At 47.5% G+C, this 14,389-nt stretch overlaps 1 protein-coding gene across 3 annotated transcripts in view; it reads right to left on the reverse strand.

The window, feature by feature from the left end:
- LOC101992676 (RNA-binding protein 14) overlaps positions 1 to 12,088 on the reverse strand; it is a 28,645-nt gene extending 16,557 nt beyond the window's left edge. The window contains exons 1-3 of one of the 3 annotated variants that reach the window (XM_005351686.2): positions 11,639 to 12,082; positions 3,058 to 4,519; positions 1,442 to 2,323 (exon numbers count right to left, since the gene is read on the reverse strand). In XM_005351686.2, coding sequence (XP_005351743.1) covers positions 2,116 to 2,323; positions 3,058 to 4,519; positions 11,639 to 11,975 — 2,007 coding nt within the window. In that variant the 5' untranslated portion in view covers positions 11,976 to 12,082 and the 3' untranslated portion in view covers positions 1,442 to 2,115. Of the gene's footprint in view, positions 1 to 1,441; positions 2,324 to 3,057; positions 4,520 to 11,638 lie in introns of those variants that run through there. The other 2 variants (XR_001229002.2, XR_003377296.1) reach the window with 2 other exon arrangements.
- Between the last annotated feature and the right edge of the window lie 2,301 nt (positions 12,089 to 14,389).

The following is a 14,389-nucleotide window of genomic DNA, read 5'->3' on the forward strand; positions in this document are numbered from 1 at the left end:
TAAAGCTGGTTGGAGGGGGGAGATTGTTTTTGTTTTCTGCAGGAACCATGGAATTGTGACTGTGGCAGAACAAGGGCTGGAGGAAAAGGAAAATGACAAAGAGATACTACAAATACCTAGGCCATAATCAGGCCCTACATCCAACCCTCTACTCCCCCAGAGCAGTCACGCCAAGTCTGTAACTTAGCTCTCAGATCATTCTACCATCACAGAGAAAAGTATTAAGAAACCTATCTTTCCATTCTCCCCCCATTCTGAAGAGGAATGAATATGAGCAGCAAAGCACCTGAAGGCAAGGCGATGAGCAGAAAGAGAAGCAAATAAAAGACCTTTGACCCCAGTACTCCCTGACATTTACCCGTTAGCCACAAATAAGAACTTGTGAGTTTGAGGTATTTTTTTACATGATGGGCAGAAGGAAGAAGACATTTGGGGCAAACTACTGTCACAGCCAAGTTCCGATGATGCCAATGAAGGAGGCAGAGACAACCCACCCCATCTATTTTGCAGCTGCAATCACACGTGCACGCACATACCTTAATCCACCAAGCCCCCAAATGTCTCTAAAGCATCCTTCCCCAAGGAGTATCAGGATTCTGTTATCACTCCACTTAACCAGTCTTCTTTTATCTACCCATCAAGTTCAAACCTCCATTTTATCCCTGGTTCAAACTGCCCAGGTCTTCCAGCCCTCTTCCAGACAAGCTCTATATCAATTCTTTGCTCAATCTCAGCATTCCTTCTTGATTATGTTTGTACCCCAGCCACTTCTCATGAATGTTTTATAATACCTTCAGATATAAACCCAGCAAAAAGGTATCTAAAAACCATAATAGATGCAGACAGGTGTTGTGATGACCGAAGTTGGCAGGACACATGAAGGATGCTCCATGATGAAGTTCAACAGGCGAAGTACCACGATATGGTCAGATAGCCCCATATGCTTCATATTTTCCTTGCCCCTTATTTCTCCAACCACAGGGCAGTACCGGATAGTGACATCACCTTCACTCCACTATGGCTTCTTTCCCAGGTCCCAGCCTCAACACTCACTCAAGCCTACTGCCTGGATTCATTAGCTTTGTCAACACTGGCGGCAGCCCATTACCCAATCCCATTCAGATCTCAGCCTGAACCATCCTATAGGATTGTAGTTTTTGCTTTGTTTCCTGAACTGGGAAAAGGTCATGGACATTAGTCAAACATAAGCAGAGGAAAATGAGCATTGTTCTGAATATGTGATCAGCTGAAACTGATCCGTCTGCTCTCCAGTTCTAAAGATGGCATGCCATTTAAGATGATAATGAACTTAACCCCACTTTCAAGCACCTTTCCATACCTACTCTGGGTCTTCAGGCTGCCTTTCTTTAGCTGTCATGTCTTCCTGGATGTCAAACTGGCTCACCTGACACTGAATGCAATCAAGACAATGACAACCAGGTTTCCAAACCACAAATCGCCCCAAGTTTTATTTGTAGTCCATACAAAAGAGAAAAAAAAATTAAGGTTTCTAACACCACCTATTTGGGCAGATAGGGAATTGGGACTATGCCAGTCACCATCAGCTAAACTTCAGTGGCAAGCAGGGATCTGGACACATACCACCTGACTGTCCCAACCGGATCTCAGTCTCAATAGTCTCTACAGAGGACAGTCAGGGCCCCCTGGACTGCTGGCATAGGTTGGCCCACAGGAAATGGTTAAAGTAACCCTTTCCTGGCCTCCCTCACATCTAAAAAGAAAAACGCACCGCCCGACATCAGCTGTAGGTTGTATGACCCACCAAACAACCTCAAGTATCGCGCAGAAAAATAAAGGGAGCCAGGAAAAAAATAAAAATATAAAAGAAATGCCCATTCTGGGAAGATGCCAGGGTAGGGGAAAACCGCAGATCTAAAGCCAGTAGCAAGATGTGCTGCTGAGGCAAAGAAACAAAGCAGGCTACTGCCAAATACAAAATGGTCCTCTCCTGGGGAAGGCCCACATGGTAGAGGGAGGGGATGAAAAATCACCATTGGGAGAGGTATGAAACAGGGTGGTGATGACCTGAGTCTGAACCCTACCCTACCTCTTCCTCTCTCTCCCTTCCTGTGGCGCCCCATCCCCAGGATGGCCCTACATGCGGCGCTGGTAGCCAGAATGCATCTGAGCTGCCCGCAGGTAATCATTATAGGAGCCCGAATAGCGTGCGTAATCGGAATGGGCATCGGGCAGGCGACGGTAATCCAGCGAGGACTTTGTCGGCGAGCGGCGGAACGAAAGCTGCGACTCTGATAAACGGCGGTAATCAGAGAGCTCGGCTAAACGCCGGTCGGAACCATACCTAGTCGAGAGAAGAAGACAGTTGGTAAATGAGACAGTTTACGGGAGGGCTCCAGGTGGGCCTAGGGGAGATGCCATTGGGGACAGGGAGGGTGTTATCAGATTTGTCTCAAACCATTTGGTTTCCTTGTCAGAAGGCTCATCATACTATCCAGGCCAAGAAATCAAACAAGGGTTCAAGTCAGCAGGAAACCAAGCCCTCTGCTGAAGCTCTCTCCCTTCCAAACTGGTCAAGGTGAATTCTGGTCTACATTCCCAAACAAACTATCCCCATTCATGGGCCCTGTACAAAAAGACCTTAGTTCATCAACAGAACGACGGAGGAAAAGCAGGGTCCCCAACTTCCCAGGGTGAACGCACCTCATAAGCTTGCCTTCAGCCAGTGAGTGCCAAAAGGACTACTCTTTCACATCTACCCCACCAAAACCAGGACAACAGGGCTTAAGACAGTGGGAAAAGCTATGAGCCAATCCTACAGAAAGTGGCTCCAATGGTACAACAGGCTATCCTAGAATGGTGACGTTTCCTGGTCCTAGGTTGTTGGTATCACCCCAGACTGAGCACTATGTTCCACCTAAACTCTGATGGCCAGAAATGTTCACTCACCCTCATGACCCTCGGACATCCCACAGAAGACCAAGTGAGGGGCCAATGGCTCCTGTTTCCCTCCCATGCCAACCTCTGCCCCTTGCCCTAAGCCCCAGCTGGGGGCTGAGGCGGGGGGGCATACAGTACCTTTTTGACATGGCGACAGCCTTTTTGTAGGGATCGTCGTAGCTGGCCCGGGGTGGGGAGAGGCGGGTACGCTCATAGGGCGGCGGGGTGCTGTTGGCGTTGGCAACGGCCCCCTGGGACATAGACAGGTATGCTGCTGACGGCTGGCCTGTCCCATCGTAGGCACTGCCGGGCTGGCCACGGTAGGAGGCAGCAGCCTGGGGATGCTGCTGAGCAGCATACGAAGCAGCCAAAGAGGCTGACTGAGCGCGGTAAGGAGCTGCCAGGGTGGCAGATGGCTGAGCCCCATAGGCAGCTGCTGCACCATAGGAACCAGTGGCCGCAGCAGCAGACTGAGCTCCATATGAGCCTGACAGGCCCATTGATGCTTGAGCCCCATAACTATTCAGCTGGGTCTGAACAACTGGTTGAGCCCCATAGGAACCAGCCATTGGGGTAGTAGCTTGTGCAGCATAAGCAGCTGGCTGGCTAGCATAGGCAGCAGCTGTGGCTGGCTGTGCCACATAAGCAGCAGGCTGGGAAGAATAGGAAGCAGCCTGTTGGGCAGCATAAGGGGCAGATTGGGCACTGTAAGAGGCTGAGGGCTGGGCATTGTAAGAGGCTGCCTGGGCTCCATAGGCCAGTGAGGAGGCTGCAGATTGGGCACCATAGGAGGCTGCCTGAGCTCCATAGGTACCTAGGGAAGAAGCTGCTCCCTGTGCGTTGTAGGAAGAAGCAGCCGCACGAACCCCATAGGAAGAGGCAGCTTGGGCGCCGTAAGAGGATGGCTGGTTACCATAGGAGGCGAGGGAGGATCCCTGAGCCCCATAGGAGTTAAGCGAAGAAGCTGCAGCTGCCTGACCCCCATAGGTGGAAAGGGCTGAGGCTGAGGGCTGCGCTCCACCATATGGGCCAAGAGAGGAAGCTGCAGCAGACTGGGAACTAGGGCTAGCCAGCTGACCCCTGTATGGGGCCCCAAGGGAGACAGAGGGCTGAGCACGGTAAGAGGCTGCCTGGGCTGCCATGGGCTGAGTCCGATAACCAACACCCAAAGAGGCAGAAGGCTGGGCCCTATAGGCAGCTCCCAGTGACACTGAGGGTTGGGCACGGTAGGTGGCTGGCTGGGCCGTCAGAGGAGCCACATAAGAGGCTCGAGGAGGTGAACGGCGCAGGGGGCTGCGGTCGCGACCAAAGAATGGCGGTGTGGGCTGACGGGCTTGCCCATCAAAGCCACCAGTGCTGTTGCCAAAAGCCTGTTGGTAGTCGAAGGTGGCAGAGAAGCCACCAGTTCCAGGGAATGCTGTATCCCCAGCCCCTGGTTTCTTGGTCTTGTCCCCAGACTGGATAGCCAGGGCAGGCCCCTTCTTCTGCCCCTTGGTTGAGAGTTCCACGTTGATGCGCTTGCCCTTCACTTCCTTGCCGTTGAGCTGCGCGATGGCGGCTTTGGCATCTGCTTCCTTCTCCATGTGAACAAACGCGTAGTCTGATAAAGCAGCAGACAGAGGGTTAGCAATTAGGGGGGCAGGGCATACTACCTGTTGGGTCCCAAACTGGACACACAACAGCACCCAGCTGTTGCCAGCTACAACCAGGCCTCCAAACCCTCCTCTACATGAGTATGCCATGAAATGTGGCTGATGTGTCACAAAGCTTTTGACTGTCTCAAGCAGTCATTTGACTACGGCCTTCTTCCCTGTCCCCCTGCCACTTCAATCAACTAACTTTCTGTGAAAAAAGAAAAGCAAAAATGAACAACAATGTAGGATAAAAATCTTCACAGCTTCTATAAATATAAACCAGCAAGCAAATACACAAAGTATTTCTAGATCACTCAATTACTCAATGTTCTCAATTCAAGCATATCTAATAACTAGCTACTTAACACTCACCTCTGAAGGTAAGAGCTTAAAATACTAGAAACCACCACTCACAATTTGGCATGACTCACTTCTCTGTCTAGGTCCAATTAGTAAAAGCAGAGTGACTGCAAGAAGCACGCATTCACAGAATTCCTGCTAGGAAATCTTCCCCTTTCCATATTACTTTCCAGTTTTCACACCCACTTTCACATCCAGGACCTCTCAACAATCCTGGGAGGCAAACTTTTAGGCAAACAGACTCCAAGTTTCTATGAGGCTTGCTGTAAATCAATTTATTAATGCCAGAACCAAAGCCCCAGCTAGCTCTTCCATGCCCCTTTGTTTCATCCCGGAGGTCCATGAACAGGATTGTGTAGTATAACTAAAAAATGTTAACTTGCACAGAAGCTAGACCCTATGAGTGTCAGTAAGATAAAGGAATGGAATCAAGAGTCCACATTGCTTTCTCTGCTATTTTCTCTTCAAGGGACAGAAGAACACATTCCCCTTAAAAGACTGCTGAATTTTCAGGTTTACCCTTAAAGGGGCTTGCTTTATTGGGAGGGGAAAGCGTAGGACCAGGGACTGAACATACGAAGGGTCTTACACATGCCAGTTCATGACTGAGCATCACCAGCCACCTACCTAGGTTCTTGAGTAAATTGTGTTGGGAAGAAGTCTAAGACAGGATATTGATCTGAGAACTCTAATCATCTACAACATAGGGAAAACCTTAAAGGGGAAGAAATTCTTGATAACACCCATACCACGAACTGTAATAGTGCCATCAAGAGGATATAAAGAACAATGAAAGGAACCTAAGGTTTTGCCCAACTCCATTTTGAACCTGTGGTTACTTTACGTAAATTAAGAGGCAGAATCCAATCTCTGTCATATCAGTGCAAGAAAGGAGGAGTTATTGCAAGAAAGGAGGAGTTATCTGGATGGAATTACTAAGGCTATTATCTATTATAAAATAGATTACTGTGAATGGCCTCCCAACAGCCATCCTTACTTTTAGGACTTCATTCCAAGATGCTTATCTAAGCTATTCCTTCCTACAGAACAAGTCATTTCCTGGATTTGAAGACAATGCCCCCTCCCAAAAAGTAAAAGGCAAAAAGCCAAGTACAATATAATATCAAGGATCCTGGGCTACACTACAAGGCCCAGCTTTAGATCCATCATCACTGACTTGTTAGGTGATCTTAAAGAACTTACCATTTATTCCCCGTTGGAAAAATTTATACTACTAACCTCAAATTAGAGGTCAAGTAAGAAGACAGAAATGCCTTGTGAGGTATAAATGGCTGCAAGATAATGGAGAATTATGACAATTCTTCAAACCTAAACTAACCAGAGATTTATTTCCCTAGAGAATATTATTTTTCATCTAATAAATCATAATGCCACATAAACTTGAAACCTGCTTAATACGACCAAAGAACAAAATGAAGCTGGAGAGCTGGACCAGCAGTCAAGAGCACTTGCTGCTCTTACAGAGGACCCAGGTTTGGTTCTCAGCACCCACATGGGCAGCTCATAATCACTTCCTGTTCCAAAGAACGCCACACCTTCTTCTAACTGTGTAGGCACTTATATGCAGGCAAAACATTCATACACATAAAATAATATTGGGGGGGGGTCAAGATGGGGTCTTATTATGTGACTCCAACTGTCTTGAAACTCACTGTGTAGACTAGACCAGGCTCATCTCTAACTCACAGAGATTCCCCCCCCCATCTCTGGGATTAAAGGTGTTCACCATTATGCCTGGCTTAATTTTTAAGAACAAGATGAACACCAAGCTTGATGTTCCTAGTTCAACAAATGCTAGTCTTCAATGATCCCATGGTCAAAAGCTGACTTTTTTTTAACAATTATGAAAGGCTAAATGTTACTTTTCCACCTAGCCACAGGGTATTTGAATTGTCCTTTGATTGCTGATCTCTAGTTTAGGTTGATCAGCTAAAAATAGCTGTTGTGGACTAAGATATCTTGAAAAACGGAGAGGCCAGGTGTAGTAAAGCTTGTCAAAACTCCAGCACTCAGGAGGTGAGACAGACAGAAGGTGAGTTAGAGGTCAACAAGAACTACAAAGACACTGGAAAAAAAAAAAGAAAAGAAAAAAAAGCTGAACTCACCTCAAGAAAGAAAAAGGTACCAGGGAAATGCAATGACAAGCAGAAACACCCACCCACTCAAAAGAAAACATTAAGGTTAGCTGGAGCTTCAAAGTAGATGGGGCAGAAGGTGAGGTAGAAAGAGACAACCAAACAACAGGAAGGACAAAGAAACCTTCCTGCATTCTTTTTTTTTTTTTGATTTTTCGAGACAGGGTTTCTCTGTGGTTTTGGAGCCTGTCCTGGAACTAGCTCTTGTAGACCAGGCTGGTCTCAAACTCACAGAGATCCGCCTGCCTCTGCCTCCCAAGTGCTGGGATTAAAGGCGTGCGCCACCACCGCCTGCCTGCATTCTTGATCTTTTTGTTCCCCTCACTAGGTAACCCTGGCTGGCATAGACCAGACTAGCCCTCAACTCAAAAGAGATCTGCCTGACTGACTTGCAAAATGCTGGAATTAAAGGCAGCTCAGTGGGAGCATGGACCACTCACCCGTATCAAGTGGTTCACAACTCCGTTAACTCCAGCTCCAGGGGATCCAAAGTACTCTAGCTAGACTCCACATACACACATAATTAAAAAAATAAATCCAAAAAATAAATAAATAAAGGCATGCACCAACATGACCACCCACCAGTTTCCTTATCCTATTCAAAAATGAGCTAGGAAAAACACCTAAGAAAAATTTCAATGGATTTACAAGAGAAATTACATCTCCCATCATCTTGGTTTTGAGTTTAGCAGATAAAGTGCTGCCCAGCATATGACAGTAGTAACCCTGTAACCCTAGCAATCAGGAGGAAAGGCAAGGAGAACCAGAAGTTGAAGGGCAATCTAGAGTCTCAGTGAAGCCCTGTCTCAAAAAAAAAAAAAAAAAGCTTAAATAGTGACAAACCAAAAGAAGATTTAAAACCGTGGCGGGGGGGGGGGGCGCCTTAGTGCCTTTAATCCCAGCACTTGGGTGCTCTGTATGAGTTCACAGCTAGCTTGGCATACAAAGGAGTTCCAGGATAGTCACTGAGTGTTACATAGTGAGACCCTGTCTAAAAAACAACAAGAAGACTTATGAACTGGGATGTAACCAGTGATGGTGTATATATAACAACTGTAAGGGCATTGGTTTGATCCCCCCATACTATAAAAAAGGAAAGGGGGAGGAGACAGAAAAGGGGAGGATGGAAAAGGAACAGTACTTTCAAATGAATAATTCAAATGACTGCCCAATTAATTAAGCAATAACGAGGGAAGGTCTCTGACACAAATATAGTCAACTTTTATAAGGAAATGTCCAAGCCTAATAGTAGAAAAACTTGGGGCTGGAGAGATGGCTCAGAGGTTAAGAGCACTGACTGCTCTTCCAGAGGTCCTGAGTTCAATTCCCAGCAACACATGGTGGCTTACAGCCATCTATAATGAGACCTGGCGCCCCCTTCTGGCTTGCAGGCACATGTGGAAGGAATGCTATACACATAATATAATAAATAAATATTTAAAAAAGAAAAACGTGTGAACTGGGCATCGCAGCACATACGTATGATAGCAGCTCCTAGGAGGTAGAGGCAATTCAAATCAGGACTGTAGCTACACAGCAAATTCAAAACCAGCTTGGGCTGCATAAAACATTGCCTCAAAAAGGGGACAGGGACTGGAGAGATGGCTTCTTGAATTCTCTACAAGACCTGCAGCTCTTGTATAATAAGTTCCCAGCACTCAAATTGTGGCTCACAACCATCCCTAACTCCAATTCCAGGGAATCAGACCTCTTCTGACCTCTGTGGGCATCAGGCACATATGTAGTGCACATACATACATACATGCAGGCACTCATAAACATAAAATAAAATAGACCTAAAGGGGGGGGGGAGTGAAGATGTACCTCAGTTAGTAGAAGCCCAGGGAATCTGTTACCTAGAAATGGGCTAAATCGCAGTAAGTAGCCAAAGTCAGGCCTGTCAAAAACACTCAGAAACCAACTACTACTAGGGCAACAAAGAAATCTGAAGAACTCCAAAGACCTTCTTGCCTGCTGAACTACTTCAAAGAAACTACTGATGGAAATCACAGCATAAGATTAGCAGATGGTGGTGCACACCTTTAATCCCAGCACTTGGGAGACAGAGACAGACAGATTTCTGAGTATGGGAGTCAGCCTGGTCTACAGAGCAAGTTCCAGGACAGCCAGGGCTATACAGAGAAATCCTGTCTGAGCAGGGACAGAGGAGATATGATTAACAAGTTATGTTTTCAGGACCTTCTATGATGGCACCACAATCTCTCTAGCACCAAAGCTAAAAGAATACTCGAAACTGAGTTTTCCCAAAGATTAAATACTTTTAAGTTTGCAAAGTTGTATAGAGAAAGAATGGCCAACCAAAAAAAAAAATCTTTCTTTTCTGATATTCAGACCTGAAACTGTCCATCTCTGACTATCCAACAGTGCACAGCTGCTATAGCTGTGGAGAATAGTTAGTTTGTTACAAGTCAGACCTAAGCTCAATTAATCAAGCAACTATGCTTTTTTCCTGTAAAATAAAACAGCTGGCCATTCTGTGTAAGATAAAGCTTTTGCACTTTTCAAAGATTTGAAAATTCAACCAAATGCCTATCCTCAGCCTCCCCACCCAAAATGAGAAAGGTATTCTGCAGAGCAAGTTTCTTCTAGTACACTCCCAATTTTAAAATGCTTTCATTCCCAAAGAGGACATCATCAGTGGAAGTATGTTTCAGATCGTCACCAAATCTTTCATATCAAAGTAGAGACTAGGTCATATCAGTCTAGAGTCTAATTTTGCTATATTTGTTTCTAAAAGGAAAAATGCACAAACTTTGTAACTCTCACAGAGAATCTGCCTAGAGCTGTACAGTGTATGTAAAGTTATTATCAACCACCACCCTCACTTCTACTTAATGTCAGTCCCAAACTAAGCCAGGCAAATTTCTGGCCTACCATCTGAGAAAAAAGTTTATTGATCCATATGAATTCCAACGGAGAGAGACTGTACCCTGAGGTACTGGATTCTAGATTTCCACTCTGGTAGCCAGCCTACCTAAGAACCACAAAAGAAACTAGATAGGTCAATTAAACACAAAACTCTCATAAAAACTCATATATCCCATCCTTTTGTTGGTCAAGTACCCAAACTGAGACCTTTCCCACTTTTACTTTAAACAGAAGCAAAAATCCATGCACCACAGTATGCTTAAAGACTGCAGGAAAGTATCATTCCAGATATAACCTGAGTTGAGGAAAACAGAATCAGTATCAATGCAGAACAAGCATTTTGTTCCTGGTAATGCACACCCTATGACCCTTTAAACACCCCCATTATAGAGAAGACAACAATGGCCCAAAAGTTGTGACTTTCCTGGATAGCAAATGAACTATTTGATGAGAATGAGCAAGCACTACCACCGCAGTTATTCCTGTCCTCATCATTCCCATAGGGCACGAGCAGATAGGAATCCAACAGAAGTAAGGCATGAGTAGGACATGACTCCCAGGTGGCATTGTTGAAAATGACAGAGCAAAGTTAACTCTGACCAGTGAAACAGACACGTCTGGGTTGTCCCTTAAAATCTTGCCAACAAAAAAGAATAGCATTTAGGAGACAAGCGATAAGACCCCAGGCTAAGAAAGTAAACAGGGTCTCAAAAAAGTCATTTCCTCAAAGAAAACGAAGCTAGGGAGCTGTCCTAAGAATTATTCAAGCACGACTACTGAGTGAATGGTGTTTAGCCCAAGTTTAACAGACACCACGCCAGCCTCTCAACATCCCCCCAAAGCCAGAGCATACCCCTTTGCAATCTCAAAGCTTATAAAACAGCTGGGCCCTGTGGCACCAACTTGGCAAGTAAAAACTACCTGGGGGGAGGCCTCATAACAAAAGCCCCCTTCCGCATGCAAAAATAAAATCAGGGCTTCCAGCTGGTAAGATGTAAGACTGAACACAAAGTGGGGGGGGACCCCCGAGAGTTGGAAAGCACAAAACTATCAAGGCTAACCCACCAAATATTGAAAAGCCAAATGGGTTTGGAAAAGGCCCCTCTGTTACCCACAAGCAGATCCATGACAGAATACTAATAAAGACTGCAACCCGAGAAATGACCAAGGGCCCCGTTACCTTCCGCTTGGGAGCATTCGTAAGGAGGAAACCCCGGGGAGGCCTTGGGGCTTTAGCCCCCACCTTTTCCCTCTTCCCGGGATCTGACCCATGTGTGGAGAGGAAGTGGGAAAGTGGCGAAATCTTCCCCGCTCCATGGTCCGGCTGGTGCCCGTCACTTCCCAATTTCAGTTTGGTAGCAAGTCCTTGCAACCAGGAAAATGCACCCCCGCCCCAACCCGAAACACTCGCAAGTCTCTGGCGCGACCCCAGGCCCGCGGCTTCGCCTAGCAGTGCCCACTGCACCCGCCCAGAGCCGACTCCTCCCACTTGATGAATGTTGTTGCCTGGACCGCAGGGGAGGGTGGCGGTACCCAACTCGCCCCCAACACCTTAGGCCCCGCTCCCGCGCACTTTCCCACCGTTCCCAACCGCAAGGACCAACCCCCCCGGGTAAGGGGCGTGGCTAATAGGCTGAGTGCACCGCGCGCGTCCCCTCCCCAAGCGCGCTCCCGCGTTACCTTTAACCACGTCACACTCGATGACGCGTCCACGGCGCTCGAAGAGGCTGCGCAATTCCTGGCTTGTGCATGCAGCCGACACATTGCCCACGAAAATCTTCCAAGTGTTCAAGGGCCTTGGGCGCGACATCTCCACCACGAGCGCGCGACCTGGACGCAGCTCATGGCCATGCAGGGCCTCGATGGCGCGCACCGCGCCAGCGTTCTCGCGCATGTGCACGAAGGCAAACTGTTTCATGACGGCGCAGCTCATGACCGTGCCGTAGGGCGCGAAGAGGGCTGCCAGCTCCTCCGGCGTCGTATCCGCCCCGTCGACATTGCCCACAAAGATCTTCATCTTGACGCCGCAGCCGCCTTCCCGGAGAGACGGGAGCTCTCCTACAGCGACAGGCAAAACGTCCGAACGACCCGCAGTCCTCCTCAGGAATGGCTGGCGACCGAGAACCCCGCCGCGCAGGCGCTCTAACCTAGCCAATTGGAGACTGCATCCCGCGCCTACAGCAGCCAATCAAAGAGGTTGAGAGAAGATGCCCTTTGACGCAGCCAATCCCAAAGGGCCTGGAGCCCGCTGGTTCTCGCAGGGGGTGGAAAAGGCACGGAGGCGCGCGACCAACTGCCGCCGCCGCGCCGGGGGGAGGGGAAAGGAGGGCTGGCGGCGAGGGAGCGCGCTCAGGCTGAGTCGGCAGAGGCCTAGTCCGCAGAGCGGCCTCTGGCCGGGGTGTGGCGAGCCGGAAGGGCCCCGAGGAAAACTTTGTTCTCTGGGGGAAGGCAGGGCTCCTGCTTTCCAGCAGCCTCGGCCAGACTCGAGTGTTGTGGAAGCGTGTCTGCCGTAAGGCTAGGCCTGGCGGGAGACACCAGGACAGCCGCCTTCAGTCTAGGATCGATACGCGATACTGTGCGGTCTGGAGAGGCACCTCCCCTGAGTAGTTCGTTCTTTGCAAGCACATTACTTGGGGTTGCTGAGGCTCAAAAGGATTTTGTCAACAGTGAAAACTGAGCGTCTGTTCAAACCTGATGGAATTTACGATCGAGAAATACAGAGGTGACAATTTGTTGTATGCTTGAAGATTTCACAGTACAATGTTTCATGAAATAGAAGAACAGTTATCCTAAGGAAGCCAAAAGTTGGGGCTTAAAAAAAATACGAAGAGGGAGCCATGCGTGGTGGCGCACCCCCTTTTCATTCCAGCGCTCTGGAGGCAGAGACGGATGGATTATTCGAGGCCAGCCTGGTCGACCTAGTGAGGTCCTAGACTGCCAGAGCTATGTAGAAACCCTTAGAGGGACAACTCGCTGGTTACTAGCACTTAACGGCTTTTCGAGAAGACTTGAGCTCAATTCCCAGCACTCACAAGGTGGCTCACAGCCAGCTAACTTCAGTTCCAAGGGATCCAACGCCCTCTTCTGACCACTGCACGAATGTGGCGCACAGACATACATGCAGGCAAAGCGCCCATACGCATAAACTAATAAAATTTTAAAAATTAAAACCTAAATGCAGTTTTTAAAAAGCAAGAAGAGCTGGACAATGATGGCGCATGCCTTTAATCTCAGCACTTGGGAGGCAGAGACAGGCAGCTCTCTGCGAGTTCGAAGCCAGCCAGGTCTACAGAGCTAATTCCAGGACAGGCAGGAGGCACCAAGCTACACAGAAAAACCCTGTCTCGAAAAAACAAAACAAAACAAAAATCTAGAGGAAGTGGCACACTGCTGTAATCTCAGTTTTCGGAGGCTGAGGCAGGAAGCCAAGGGGGCTAGCGTGAGATTTTAAAAACTTAAACAAGTTATCAAAAGCATAAATTCATTAACTACTTGTCCATAGTTTCACTCACCATATTTCACATCTTCCATATGGAGAGTGCCAAGCACTGAGCAAAATGGCAACTTCAACTTTCTTGGAGTTTATATTGTATAGTGAAGGAAAACAGGCAGTAAGTGGAATGGTGTCAATGGTAGTAGCTCACCCTATAATCCCAGCACTTCGGAGTCAAGAAGACTGGACTACAGAATAAGACCCTGTATCAAGGGGCTGGAGAGATGGCTCAGTGGTTAAGAGCATTGCCTGCTCTTCCAAAGGTCCTGAGTTCAATTCTCAGCAACCACATGGTGGCTCATATGTGGCGCCCTCTTCTGGCCTTCAGGCATACAGACAAAATATTGTATACATAATAAGTAAATAAATGTTTTTTTAAAAAGACCCTGTATCAATAATTCAATAAGTAATAAGCAATACAGCATGTTAGATAGTGATAAAGACTTGAAGTAGCCAAAGAATAGCGCCAGCCAGAAAATACAAGCCTAAAAGACGTTGGAACAGGAACAAGTCTGCTGGCTCAAGGAAGCCAAAAGCCTCTGTGCTAGGCGTGAGGCACAGTGAATAATGGAGCAGAAAGGAGCAGTGCGGTCTGGTACCCTGTGCATCTTTGGAATTATTATCTTTTACCCTGAAGCTGAACCTTTATGGAGAGTATCAGGCAGAAGCAGTGTGATAGCATAGGTCTCATGGTTGTAAATGTTCTGGCTGCTCTCAAGATGGATAAAAACAAATAGAGAACAACAATTCCTACTGCCAAAATCCAGGAGATGGTGTTACCATGGCAGAATAAAACGCAATCAGAAGCTGGATGGTGTTGGTGCATGCCCTTAATCCTCAGCACTGGGAGGCAGAGGCAGGCAGATCTCTGTGAATTCAAGTTCATGGTCAGCCTGGTCTAAAGAGTTCCAGAACAACAGGGCTACACAGAGAAACCC

This window comes from Microtus ochrogaster, chromosome 8, assembly GCF_000317375.1.
Source record: "Microtus ochrogaster isolate Prairie Vole_2 chromosome 8, MicOch1.0, whole genome shotgun sequence".
Taxonomy (NCBI): domain Eukaryota; kingdom Metazoa; phylum Chordata; class Mammalia; order Rodentia; family Cricetidae; genus Microtus; species Microtus ochrogaster.